This window comes from Coloeus monedula, assembly GCF_965178545.1.
Source record: "Coloeus monedula genome assembly, chromosome: 6".
NCBI classification, from domain to species: Eukaryota; Metazoa; Chordata; class Aves; order Passeriformes; family Corvidae; genus Coloeus; species Coloeus monedula.
Window position 1 is genome coordinate 62,857,582 of NC_138786.1, and position 14,551 is coordinate 62,872,132.

Sequence of the window (14,551 nt, forward strand, 5' to 3'; positions counted from 1 at the left end):
ACTCTGCTCACACCTCTGCTAAGATTTTTGACATCTCAACAGAACCCCAGATACAAGCAGGGGAAACTCCAGGTGCTGCACATCAGCAGCATTCACTAACCAGAACCACCAAGCCCCTCATAAATGACACACCCACCTCCGTCAGGTCCCAGCCTGGCTATGATATCCCCTTACACCTGGGGCTGGTGCTCTGGGAAAGGCAGAATGGGAAGGCAGAGCCAGAACTTAATAGTGCCCAACGAAATCACCTGCACCTCCTCAGACTGGACGTAATCACAGCTGCCATGAATCTGTGGAAATGATGGATCAATGACAATTCCTGGATGAAGATCCCCCAGGGAGCAGTAGGGTATTAGAAGCAGGTGAAGAAAACTGTCGTGGAAAAAAGAGCCCTGTCCTTCAGCAATCAAGAATGGCAGGTAAATAGAAATGGACTGTTCAAAGACGTGGTGGAGTCACTGTTCCTTGAGGTGTTTAAGGAAAGACTGGATGTGGCACTCAGTGCCACGGTCTGTCTGACAAGGTGGTGTTTGGCCATAGGCTGGACTCGATGATCTCAGAGATCTTATCCAACCTAAATGATTCTGTGATTCTGTAAAAGGCCACATTTGGTAGTCTCCCTTTGGGATCTCAAGCTGGCCTCTCCAAAGCCAGGGCAAACTCCTACATCTCAGCTGCACAGCTGTGTTAACACCTCTGCCCAATCCAAGCTGCATTCCCACATTGTCCTGTCAAGGACCCCGCTCTGCACCCTGGGATGCCTGGAGCAGGGAGCTGAGTGGGGCGGCTGCTGCTGCCAGGTGTCACCCTCACTCTTTGCTTTTTTTGGAGCAGTGGAGATGTGGAGTGCACCTTCTTCCTGCCAGCCCTGAGTCATCCAGCTGGCAGCAGCACAGCTTCAGCTCCAGCGTGGCCAGCTCAGCCCCTTCTCCCTTTGGCAGAGGGAACAAGGGGATGAATGATTCTGCTGATAACAGGAGTGGCTTGGGACCTTCCCACGTGAATGACTGCTGACAGGAGCAAGAGTTTGGATGATAACTGGCCACCAAACCTGCCTGTTACAACATCTCAAATGCCAAAAACCAATGTGAAATTTTTAATTACACCTACTACGTGAAGCTCCAGTGCTTAGTTGGCTCTGAAGCAAGAGCAATTCCTACTGCTGTCAAATTCCCAGGCTGAGCTTTGGAGACACAGGCACACAACTACCTTGGGAGCAAAGCAGAGGTTTTTCTAGAATTTTTTCAGGAAGTTTGAGGTCAGGTTAGACAGTTATGTGGCTGTGCCCATGCCAGCTCATGTATCAGCAATGGCTGAGTCAGAGGCAAGGTGGACACCTCTCATTCCCACCTGTGTCAGTCAAAACACTGTTGGAAGAGCACTAGCAAAAAGCCATTATCTATTTGTCAGGTGCAAACCGTGGGCCTGCTCCCTCTCCCACATTTAAGCCTAGCCAGGCTCTGGTGTAACACAAAATCCCAGAAGGGTTTGGGTTGGAAGGGAGCTTAAAGAACCTCTCATTCCACTCCCTGTCAAGGGCAGGGACACCTTCCACTATCCCAGGTTGCTCCAAGCCCTGTCCAGCCTGGCCTTGGACACTTCCAGGGATACATCTCCAGAACTCCCATTTCCCAGCACACATTTTCTGCATGATCCTTCATCCTCTCCATCAGCAACAGCCTCCCTTCATCTCCACCATCACTACTAGATTTAGTTTTTTCTGACATTAAATTATTTTTACTCTTTTGTTGCTAAAATTGCCTGAAAATAAAGTCTGGTAAACATGTCATGAAATTTTAGGATATAACATGAAAGGTAATTACACTCTGCATAAAATGCTTCTGTATATAGAGTGCTTTAAATATGTTTTATGGGCTTGGCAGAGCTCACCCCCTTCTCCAGAGCCTCCACCCCATTTGGGAGATTTGTGTTCAGTTATTTTCCTACTGTAACACTTCACTTTCCCTGAACTGATGGCAAATGGGAGTGTTTCTGGCAGGAGCAAAGGAGCTGGGGGCTCTCTAGAGTGAACTGACTTTCAAAAGTGATCCATGGGACACCTTGTGCCTTGCAGACCATGACAATACCTGCCCCAGCCTCCTTCCCCCACTGCAGAAGGTTCCAGTCAGTGATCCAGGGGAGTTAATATAAAGCCAGCTGCCTCTGAACATCACCCAGGCCCTAAACAATATTTAAGTGCACTGTTTGTCACCCATGGGCTTAGCAGGGAAAATGCAGCAATACACAACCAACACCACACGCTGCTTCCCATTCCCATTAATCAGGGAGGCAACCATGGCCAGAGCCACTCGTGGCATGGACATGACATGAGGCATGACAAGGGCACCATGTCACCACTCCAAGGCAGGCTCAGGCTATCCTGGTTCTTCCCCAGAAAGGAAAAGTCAGGCTGCTCTTGCTCCTGCTCATCTGGTGGATCCCAGCTATTCCAATTCCCTTACAACGCTGCTGCCTGCACAACAGCCATAGGAGAGAGACTTTGGATGAGGGCCTGGAGTGCCAGGACAAGGGGGAATGACTCCCACTGCCAGAGGGCAGGGATGGATGGGAGATTGGGAAGGAATTCCTGGCTGGGAGGGTGGGGAGGCTCTGGCACAGGGTGCCCAGAGCAGCTGTGGCTGCCCCTGGATCCCTGGAAATGTTCCAGGCCAGGTTGCATGGGGCTTGGAGCAACCTGATCTACTGGAAAGTGTCCTTGCCCATTCCGTGACTCTACAATCATATTCAGCTTGCAGTGTTGACTTGTCTCTTCTTTCAAGTCCCAGCACTTCATTTTCTTCTCTCTTTTACATTTGGTTGTGAATATTTCTGGGTTTTTGTGTAAAGGCCCCTCTGTCTGAAACATCTCAGCTTTCACTTGTCAGGTTCCCAGCATTCAGAGTCACAAAGAAATGCCAGAAGTGGGAACTGAAAAGCCACCATAAAAGGCCAGAAATCAAACAATAAACAGAAAGGATGTTAACATGGCTAAAATAAAAAACAACCTACCAAAATCATTGTTTTCTTCCTGGTTTAACCCATTGTGTGCAGTCTAAGATGTGGCAGTGATGATCCCTGGCCTGTGCTGGAGAGGAGACTTTCTCCTAAAATAGTTCCTTGGCTTTTCCTGGCTCCCTTTAGGAGCTCTCCTAAATCCCCTATCCAGCTTGAAAACCCTCACCAAGAAGTATCTATAACCTCTGTTAATCCCTTTTATGGTTTTAAAACGGAATTCTTGATAGGTGGATCATTCCAATTTTAACACAAAATTGGCCATGATGGGAAACATGAGATTTCACACGATTTGTTCCAGTCTGTGCTGTTCAAAGGAGCAACTGGGAGCAGGGATCTCACTGGATCAGAGGGACCAGGCTGCTGAACATCTGCAACTGCCAAGCACAAAGAATTTCAGACAAAAATCAGTGTAATCTATTACAAACCTTCATGAGCTGACTGGACTTCACCATGCCAAGCAGAACTTGGACTAACAATCCTTATTTTGGGAAAAGCAGGGTCCACTACTCACAGCAAGAAATTACTTGTGATTTTTTTTCACCATAGCTGCCTCACCCATTCAACTGGCAGCAGTTGTGAGGTCTATGCACCGCCTGGCACATTCAGGAAGAGCCTTAAATGAGGCATAACCTTATGCTGACCTTTAGCCCAAGGCTAAATCCTACTCTGGATGCATCACACACCCCTACACCAGCTCCTGGGGATGTGACAGTGACCCAGCTATGACCAGAGGCAATGCCATATACTCACCCAAATTTGCTCTGTGAGCTTTAAAAAAGCAAATTATTTTTGTGAAACAAAGGAGGGTTACACTAAGCAGCTGCCTGTTTCCAGGCCTAAGTAACTAGGACAAAGTTTGATCTGTTTCAAAATAGCATTAATATTTTTAATGACCCATGAGCCCATTTTTAGAACAAAGCAAGGACTCTCTCCTTTCTGCCTTAGTTTCAGGAAAAGCCCAAGCCTCCTCCCTTGCCAGCTGAAAAATGTAGCAGTGGAATAGTCACCCCATGGATTGATGTCACCACACAATGCTGCAGTCACTGGATGTAAACACAGCTTTCAAGGCAATGAGGTTTTGTTGTATAAATGGAATGAATAAATTTATTAAAGACAGCTTTTTCTTTTCTTTCCTAGTAAAAACCAGAAGCGTTTCGCTCTCTTAATTTCTTACTCGAAACGTCAACCACCCTGGCAAAGAGCCAGGAAATCCTCTAGGAATAGGTGAATAGCTATGGGATATAGGGAATGATTTTGAGCTGGGGATGGGTGGCAGCAGAAGGTGGCTGATCCCACAGAGATCCACTTGGATCCATGGATGCTTCCAGATTCTTGCAGAGAAGCTAAGGAAGAATTCATCCCATCAGTGACACATCACATTTCTTGAGAGTAGGGCTCAGCAGCCCAGGCTGAGGGATGTGCCTAATTCCCTTGCCGGACCCAGGTTGTACTTCCCAGGATGATGCTTTTTCTGCTTCCATCCGGCATCATTTGCATTCCCTCCTCCTGCTCTCAGGATGTGCAGGGAAGGCACCAGCGTGTGTACGTGTGTGCAATTCCCAACACGCACGGAGTCAGGGCTGACACGTCTGTCACACGCTCCGCGAGACAAAGCTGAGAACGGCACCACATTCCCTGGCAAGTTTTCCCTCCGGTTTACCCAAGGATTTGAGGACCTTCATTAAGTCACAGCTAAACACGGCACCGATCAAATGAGCTTCGCCCATTTTCTCCCCCCTCCATCCCAAAAAGCCCATCACTGGATCAGATACTCCGTTATCCCAACGCTTCCTCGAGCATGCCTCTGAACTGTTAATCATTGCCATGGGAAATCCCACGCTCATCTACACAAATTAAAATGTAATTTGTGTATCTAAACATCACAGCTCAGCTCACCCGCTCTGCCTGAGGAGCCGGGATACCGCCAGCACCCGTGATTGAGCTCACATGGAATACGACTCCGGAGGAAACGACAAATTACTCTCCTCAAATAACGGGAAATGGCTGGATAAAATCTGATTTCCTACGGAACAGCGTGTCAGTGGGAGTGGGTGAAGCGATACATTGCTGAGCGTGGTCACAGGGAGGCTGAAGGTGGAGGAGCCCCTTGCTGGGTGCAGCCCACCTGTGGGACCAGCTTGTGCTCCAGCGGGAAGCAGCAGCTGCTGGAGGATCCAAGCGCCTCTGGAGGGAACCGAAGCCTTGCAGGAAGACACCACAGAACTTCCTCCTCCCCGTCACCCCGCTCCGCTCCCTGGCAGTGCTGCTCCCAGCTCCCCCGGGATCAGGGGGCTGTGAGGGGATGGCATTAAAATGGGCCCTGTCTGGAGGGTGACTCGACAACAAAATCCTATAGCTTCCAGAAAGGGGGGAAATCCTCTGGAGGGGTGACAAGCCGGGGTGGCCTTGTGACTCTGCCTGAGGAAGGTGGGGTGAGCGCGATCCCTGCTCCCAGATGAGCTGGGGTGGGGTGAGCGGGATCCCTGCTCCCAGCCGAGGTGGGGTGGTGGCTGAGGTGACATCCCCCATCAAGGGCTGAGGGGACAGCAGGGCTACGGGAAAGGGTGTCAGGGCAAGCCGGAGGAGAACCGGGGCAGCCCAAAGGATCCCCAGGGAGCTGCCGGGGCTGTCTGGCCCCAGGCGAGTCAGGGGGTCCCGTTGTAGCCAGGCCGAGGGCGGTGACCAGCCCAAGCCGGGACCACCTCGTCTCAGGAGGCCCCTGAACGAGGGGCGCCCCAGCCGCACCCCCGATTCCCCTCACGCTGGCGGGGGGCGACGGGCGGACCGCAGGCCCCTCAGGGACAGCGCGCGGGGTCCCACACACCCGTGTGTCCCCTCGGCACCCGGCAGCCCCCTGCCCCGCCCGGGCCAGCCGAGCCCCCCGCCCGCGTCCTCCCGCCGCAGCCCCGCCCCGGCGCGGCCCGCGGCCGGCTCAGGCCCGGCATTGTCCGCGCTCCCCCCGCTCCCCCCCGGTTCTGCCGCCGCCGCCCTACCCCAGCTGCTCCTGTCCCGGCGGTTCCGGGCCATGGCGGCGGCTGCGGGAGGCTCCGTGCGCGCTCCGAGCCGCGCTGCGTCTGGCGGGGCTGCGGCGGCGGCGCGGGGCGGGCGGGGGAGCCGGCGGCGGCAGCAGCAGCAGCAGCAGCATCCCCGCCCGCCGCTCGGCGCGGCACCGCGGCACGGCCCGGCACGGCCCGGCCCGCCGGGGCACCCGCCCACGGCACCCGCGGGGCAGGCCCCGGGCAGCGCCGCTCGGGGTGCGCACGGGCAGGGGGGCCCGCGGGCGGGGCGAGCAGCACCCCCCTGGGTGCTGAATATCCACCCGCCCACCCGCGGGGCTATATGGGGGGCTCACTACGGATAGGAGGATCCAACAGCCACGTTAGCCCTGCCCGGGCACTGGGATCGTTGGGGACATCCACACCGGGAGCATTGCCAGGGGCACCCATTCATGAGGGTACGGATGGGGGGCTCAGCAGACAGGATGCTCCAACATCCGCGTTAGCCCTGCCAGGGCACTGGGATCATTGGGGCACCCACACCTGGAGGTATAGCCAAACCTGGGGGCACTGGATACACTTGTAGGCACCCACACCCTGGAGACATCCACCCCAGGGCAGGGTCCCTGGCTCATCTGGGGCACTGGGCACCCCTTTGGACACCCACCCATAAAGGGCCATGGCTGGGGGACCTGGCCCAACCAGGACGTGGTGAGTGCACAGGAACACTTGGGCTGGGAAATCACCACAGGGTCCTGCCCTGGGGTGGGGTCAGCCAGGCCCTGCTCCCCCAGTTCCACCTGTGCCTGCAGTATCCACAGGCAGCAGGAGATATTCACTGTGCATGTGCAGATGTGACACAAAGGATGCAGCTCAAGGGCTTGTACTTAGACACCTCTGGGGAGGATTTAAGTACAGCACAGCTGATAACAGAATCCCAGAATGGTCAGGGCTGGAAGAGACCTTAAAGCTCATTTCATTTCACCCTCTGGCGTGGGCAGGGACACCTTCCACAATCCCAGGTGGCTCCAAGCCCCAATGTCCAACCTGGCCTTGGACGCTCACAGGGATCCAGGGGCAGCCACAGCTGCTCTGGGCACCCTGTGCCAGGGCCTGCCCACTCTCACAGCGAGGCATTCCCAATTCCCAATCTCCCATCCATCCCTGCCCTCTGGCAGTGGGAAGCCATTCCCTGTGTCCTGTCCCTCCAGGCCTTGTCCCCAGTCCCTCTCCAGCTCTCCTGGAGCCCCTTTAGGCACTGCAAGGGGCTCTGAGCTCTCCCTGGAGCCTTCTCTTCTCCAGGTGAACACCCCCAGCTCTCCCAGCCCTGCTCCAGAGCAGAGGGGCCCCAGCCCTTGGAGCATCTCTGTGGCCTCCTCTGGGCTTGCTCCAGCAGCTCCACATCCTTCTGATGTTGGGGGCCCCAGAGCTGGAGGCAGCTCTGCAGGTGGGGTCTCTCACAAAAGCAGAGTAGAGGGGAATAATCCCCTTCCTCAACCTCCTGCCCACCCTGCTGGGCATGAGCCCATGCTGTGTTTGGCTTTCTGGCAATGCCAGCCACAGGGAGCTTGCCCACTCCCACCTGCTCCATGTGAACCAGCACAGGAGTGAACACACTTGTCCTCAGCTACTGTTTGCCCACACTTGTGATGCCAACAAGCTGCTGGAATCAACCTGACTCTGGAGCCACAGCCCTGTGCTGCTCTTTGGAAGACATGGCACAGCAGTCAAGGAACAACTGATTAAACTGGAAATGTGGTGGTCACCAGAGGGCCAAAATTTGGCAGGATAGGTGGGGAACTGAGCCCCAGACTGTATCTGCAAGAGGAGATTTTGGGAGGGTGCTGATCATTTCTGCACTCTGGCTTACAGCAGTCAGGGAAAACCAGTGGCCATCCAGCTTCGTTGGATTCACAGGAGCCAGCAGGATCTGCTCTTCATTCCTGACAGCAGGAAGAACGTTCAAAAATGAACCAATTTTCAGTTCCAGGCATCTGAGCTGTACCAAAGCCATGTGTTGTTGTGCTCCCATTGATATGCTGATACTTAATTCCTGAGTGCCTCCTCCAATACTCTGTGACTGCCTCCCGTTGGCCTCTTCCCTGTGTTTACAGCATCAGAAGGAAACATATAATTTTGGCTCTCTGAAGTGCTGGCTCTCTCACGTGGCACACAGCTGAATCCTGCCCACCCCTGCTGGGCCCTGTGACCATGAGGAGCTCACTCAGCTTTGCAGAAGCTCCATTAGGATTTTTATAAATAATCCCTGAGATTGCACGTGCCTGTTGCTGCTTCAGTGTAGCAGAGAAGAGACAGGTGTTGTGAGGAGAGATTTCTTACGCTGGACACTCTCAGAGGGGTTCAGATAGGTTGAAAGAGAATAAAAGAAAAGCAGCTGGGAAATGGATAGGGGAGGAAAAAAAAAAGAGGATGGAAAAGGAAATTTGTTCATTTGAAAGTCTAATTAAACTGAGATGGGCTCAGGTCCTGTTTTCCTCATTCTCTTTGAAAATTGCTGCTAAGGTCAAGCTTGTACTGCCCCATTTACTGGCATCTTCTCCTTTTCTCTTGCCATTATGGCACGTGGTATCCCAGTGAAAGAGAAGTGGAGAGGTTTGATGCTGTGCTGTGCCAGAGGGATGGTCTGCATGAACTACCAAGGCCTTCTCCTGCATTATTTCCTATGATCCCAAGTCAAGGGGATGATCTTTTTTCTAGAGAGTGACTCAGCATTTGCTCATTTTCATCCATCCCTTCTCTCCACCGATTCATCCTTCCTTTATTTTCCCAGTTGCAAACAGCCCTTCTTAGGAAGCATCTTTACATTCTTGCTGCTGAATGGTCATGGACTGGAAGGATTCTTGAGGAAAAATGATGCTAAATGTGGGAAGGGCAGAAAGAGAAAATACCCTGCAGAGGGAGAGCTCAGCCAGTGGTTCAACAGTGGGAGATACAGCGCTGGAAAGGCCTCAGAATTTCGGACAAAACCTGGATTTAAATCCATCCTGCATTCCGCTGGCAGGAGCTGTTTCATAATTTACCTTGATTTCAGTGTCCCACTTACCCAGGCAGCATTTCCAGTTGCTTTTCATATCCCCGGCCCTTCGCAAACAGAAACCGGGTGCGTTGTGCAACGCTTATGTAAGAGGTGCCAAAGAGACACTGCCAAGGCTCTGCTCTTGCTCAGGTGCCACCACGGGCTCGCTGGGACTTGCTGCTGAGGGAATCAATGCCATCCACGGGAGTTTTCCTTGGACAAGGCGCTGCCTGAGCCCCCGGGTGACACATCTGTTCTTGCAGTGGTTATCCAAGGTTCTGGGATGTGTTGGCTTCCTCCCCGCAGTTTTTATTGTCACTTCTGCCTTCTTGGGCTTTGCTCTTTCACTGCTTCTGCTAAATTGCATGGGAAAGTCAAAGGGATCAAGATGTCAAATGTGTCTGAAGAGCATTGCAAGGGGATGTCTCCCTGGTGCTTACACTCTCTGGCAGGGATTCCTCATCACTGCTTTAAATTTCTATACCCTTATTCTAGGGTTAAGAGGCCTCAATTCCTTGGAAATACCAAAAAGGGATAAAACAGAATCAGCTTTTTCCCTGGTCCTGAAGCTACAACCTTCCTAACATCTTTCTGTTGTTGGGTTTTTTTCCTTACTGAAATATTTTAAGTGAAGCAGATCTTTGTTGCTTAGGAAATCCTGCTATTCCTGCAGTTCCCATTTCTCACCCCGAATTGTGCTATGACCGCCTACATTTACATGGGCTTTGCAGCCAAAGGAATTAGCTTTGCTGCTTCTGTAAACACGATGGCACACTAGGACTGCACAGAGGTATTTCACTGTGGAGGAGACAGAATTCCAGCAGTTAATTAAATCACTTGTTTAATCAGTCAGAGTGGAGGTTCTTCCTTCTGGAAGATGCTCTGTAAACTGAAGGAGATACTTAAGAATAAAAAAACCACGGACATAAAGAACCATCAACTCAGGCCTGGTTTTACCTCGATGGCTGCCTTTGCACTATCTGACTGTGATCCTCTTATTTCTCTTCGTTAGGAAAAGGTTCTTCCCCCAGAGGGTGCTGGGCACTGCTCAGGCTCCCCAGGGAATGGGCACGGCCCCGAGGCTGCCAGAGCTCCAGGAGCGTTTGGACAGCGCTGCCAGGGATGCACGGGACAGGGGGGAACTGTTGGGGTGTCTGTGCAGGGCCAGGAGCTGAACTGGATCATCCTCAGGGTAATTCCATGATTCTACAATTTAGAGGTCAGCAAGATCTCTCCTAAGCCAAACTTCCCATTTATTTCCGATACTGTTTTTAATTTGTTCCCTCCCCCCTGCACCAGCAGGCAGATGGACACTATTGAAAACATCCTTCCTCACCAGCCTCTTTTTCTGTTTGCAACGTGGCTTTTGTGAGCCCAAGCCAAAATCTGTGCGTGCCAAGTTTGTTTCTAGGATTTCCCCCTGAAGATACACCTCAGCCAGGAAAAGGCTTCCAGCTCCTCTAGGCAGAACCAACCAAATCCACCTGCCTGGATGATTCAGCAAGATCCTTGCAAAATGTTCCAGCCAGGTTTGTGCACCTGGGAACGGGGGAAGCAGCCGGGTTTCCAGGCGCTGCTCTGAATTTCCCTTTTTAATGCTGTTTTTCATGGAATGGCCACATTTTCCTGCATCCTTGTGCTGAGCAGTTGCTGTCTGGTCTCACCTCTGCCCTCCTGTGCCTGCACGTGGGAGGGAAGGGCATCCAGCTGGTTTCCTTCCTTTGAATGCAAAGAGCACAATCAGCTGCAAAGTCTCCTGAGATGCATCTACGTAAACGGGGTGACACAAATATAATGTATAGCCACAGCGCCCCTCTTCCTTCCGTGAAAAACAAATCCTGGCACACGGGGCTGAGCTGGGTCTTGTTTAATTCTCCTGCTCCTGCAAGGCACACAAGGCTCCTGAAAAGGCTTTGCTCTCCCATTGGTGTCTTTTCTCTCTTCCCAGAGCATCTCAGCTGGATGAGATCCTCAGTCTACAGCAGACTGATGTTTCCCTGAGCAAGTGTAACTCCCAAGCTGGAGATAAGAAACATCCAACAGGCCTGGATGTCTCCTCCTTCTCTTGCCCTTGGCTGTGTTCTCTCCATCCATCTTGCCAGGACTTCTCCCTCTTTCTGCTCTTTATTTTTTCCAGGCATTTTTTGTACCTGTCATCACGTGCCCACATCTGCTGCCATCCCAGCTGTCCCCAAAGGGCCATTCCAGCAGCAAGAAACCATTCAGGATCCCACAAAACCTGCCCTATTCCTCCTATCCTGAATTCTGATAGCAGAGCAGGTGAAGCAGCATTGACAGCCCTGAAAGTTGCCAAAGTGATGCCGAGAAGCTTTAGGAGGTTCAGCATCCTGAACTGGACTCAGGGCTGGAAGCTGCCCACAGAAAACCTGGGAATGGCTCCACTGCAGGCCCTTCACTTGTGGCCGTGGGTGAAGCAACAGTGTGTGTGCCATCAGAGAGGAAAACCAGCCTGAAAAATACAAACCACAAACTTAAAAAAAAAAAAAAAAAAATCAAATCATAGGGAAGGTGCTGCAGCAGTTTTGAATGCATTCCATGTGGGATTGTTCGACTGTGTAAAATTAAAGATATTTTAGCAGTCAGATAAAGAACTAGGGCTGAAGTATTTTCTCTTCATGCTGCTGTTTCATACTTCAGTGTCCTATTTGCCAATGAACGTGCATCCACAGGCACAGCACATTCCACTGCTTTTAAAACCACCTTTATTATCTCATTCAGTTAGAAATCTCTACAGCTCTGCATCCACCTTTACCTGGCGAATCTCAGAGTCTCTTTAAAATAACCTTGGCTGTTCTTCCTCCTCAGACTACAACACAAACAGATCACATTCTCCAAATCCACGTAATGCCTTATGTAAAACCACTTAACATTCCTTTTAAGTCTGGGACCCATTCAGATGGAAGATGCTGCATAAAAGCACATTCCTAAACAAGCTTGACCAGAAAAGCAACGTGGTCTGGGGTGGAAAATGCACTGGGAATCGGTGTGGGCTCAGGAGTACAGGCCTGGCAGGGCACAGGGTCCACGTCTTGAATTGAAAACTTTGCACAACTTGTTAGAATCATTAATTAAGTCATTAACATTGAAAAAGCCCTCTAAGACCATTGAGCCCAACCCTTAACCTGGCACTGCCATGATCACCACTGCCTCATGTCCCCAAGTGCCACATCCACACTGCTCTTAAAACCCTCCAGGGACCGTGACTCCACCACTCCCTGGGTAAACAATGCCTGACCACCCTTTCCCTGAAGAAATTTTCCCTAATATCCAACCTCGACCTCCCCTGGCACAACTTCAGGCAGTTTCCTCCATTTTCCTGCATTTTCCTCATCATGAAATGGTAACAGTAGTACAGTCCCAGTGCTGCTTTTATCTATGTACACCTCCCAGTTGTGCTTCCAGCAGGGACTGAGACCCAGCTGGGAAAGGTGGATTAAAGCTCAGCACATGAGATGGGCTCTGAGAGGTCACTCTTCACCACTGGCAAGATGGGATGAGACGCTGCACCTCCAGGTGGGAAGTGAAACTTAACCCAGCAAGGACTAAATACAGGAGCTTTTGCAGTAAACTGTAGCCCCTTGGATCTAAGGGATATTCTAGGAGTCCAAGTCTTAATGCACCATCTGCCACTGGAAAATGAAATGTCCTTTTTGCTGTGCTGTCATCTGATGGCTTGTCAGGAGCAGCAGAGTGAAAAGCAGTGTCTGAACCCTCAGCTGAGGAAGGGAAAAGAAAAAGGACACAAACAGCTCCCTATCAGGAGCACAGGAAGCTGATTTATGAGGGGAGAGGTAATTGCTTTGTTAAAAATCACTTGAGGAAATACAGCTCTCTAAAGGGTAAATAGTTCCTTACTTGTTGGGGGTTCAGGAAAACTTAGGTATTTATGTTGGAAAGGACATCCAGGATGCAGAAGGCTTGGAGAGTACAAGGGGAAACTAAATGGGAATCTTGCCCTGAGCTCCCCTGTTTTGGGGAGGTGGGGCAGGTTACGTTTTGCAGCCCAAACGAGCCCATAAATAAATCCCAATAAACCCAAAGGCCACTATGCAATTCCCAGGAGTCTGCACACGTTGCCTTTGAGTTTAACCTAAAGCACCACAGATCCTAATGAATTCTGCTACAGAGCCTGTGGTTTGAAGGAAAAGCTTATGCAACCCACACCACTCTGTCAGGTACTACATGTGGGATTTCTAAATGTAAGAGCAAGTTCAAAGCCCAGGCTCCATTTTAAACCGAGGATCAGTGCCTGGCTATGTTGGCATTAGAATACATTGGACCTGCTTGGCCTGTGTGGCTGCCAGAGAGGCAGAATCTGTTCTGAAATAACCAATCCTGGACACCAAAGACTCGTACATCTGGCATCCATTTGAATTTTTTCTACCTAACTTCTGCAGACGTATTTCCTGCACTGAGTATGTGGTGGTTTTTACACCTAGAAAATCACACCTCCTTTCAGGCCCTAATGACTCTCCGTGCAGTGAGTGCTACTTCGAATTCCAGCATTCCTCTGCTCCCTATCCCCACCTTTGGGCTTCTTAAGTTGTTTAGCATTGATTTCAGAGACCATAGGTGAGCTTTGCCCAGAATTTCAGCTGCTTCTCTGAAAATAATTGGGAAAGGCAGCTATAAATGCTTTCCACTTTGCAGTTTCACAGAAGCTTCTTTTGACTGAGGGAACCCAGGGAGACAAGTCCCAACAAGTCCGAGGTAATTCTGGTGTGACTTTCATTGCACTGGCTGCCCACAAAGCTGAATGCCATGGTACCTGATTAGCCCATGAGAAGGATTACACGACGTGGCTGCAAGGCTGCAATCCAGATCAGTCCTACATCCTCCTTCCTCCTCCTTTTTCTCCACATCTCCAGCCTCTCTGGAAGCATCCCAGCCTCTGGTGTGAAAGATGGAAAGCTTGGCCTGGTGTTTGGTACAAGCATATGTGTGGCTATAAATATATATAATATATAGGTGGTGTAGCCAAACTGGGGCCTTTCTTCCTGCCTCAAACAGAGGGGTACAGGCTAAAAGTCCTGCCTGTCCCCACACATGTACTTCCTCAATGAAGACCTGTTGGAGCAGGGTCAGAAGAGGCACAAAGATGCTCCAAGGGCTGGAGCCCCTCTGCTCCAGGCTGGGAGAGCTGGGGATGTTCACCTGGAGAAAAGGCGGCTTCAGGGAGACCTCAGAGCCCCTTCCAGGGCCTAAAGGGTGTCCAAGAGAGCTGGAGAGGGGCTTGGGACAAGGGTCCGCAGTGACAGGACAAGAGGGAATGGCTTTAAGCTGAAAAAGGGTAGATTTAGGTTGGATGGGCTATTGGGAAGAAATTCTTGGCCGTGAGGGTGAGGCCCTGGCACAGGGTGCCCAGAGAAGCTGTGGCTGCCCCTGGATCCCTGAAAGCGTCCAAGGCCAGGTTGGATGGGGTTTGAAGCAACCTGGTCCAGCGGAAGGTGTCCCTGCCCAAGGCAGAGGCTTGGCACTGGAT

General features: G+C 51.4%; 1 protein-coding gene across 1 annotated transcript in view; it reads right to left on the minus strand.

Moving 5' to 3' along the window:
* The window catches only part of ATL1 (atlastin GTPase 1), a 29,697-nt gene extending 23,607 nt beyond the window's left edge, over window positions 1–6,090 (minus strand). The window contains exon 1 of the mRNA XM_082283598.1: window positions 6,009–6,090. Within this exon, the coding sequence (XP_082139724.1) occupies window positions 6,009–6,042 (34 nt within the window). The 5' untranslated portion in view covers window positions 6,043–6,090. The remainder of the gene's footprint in view (window positions 1–6,008) is intronic.
* Window positions 6,091–14,551: the final 8,461 nt, after the last annotated feature.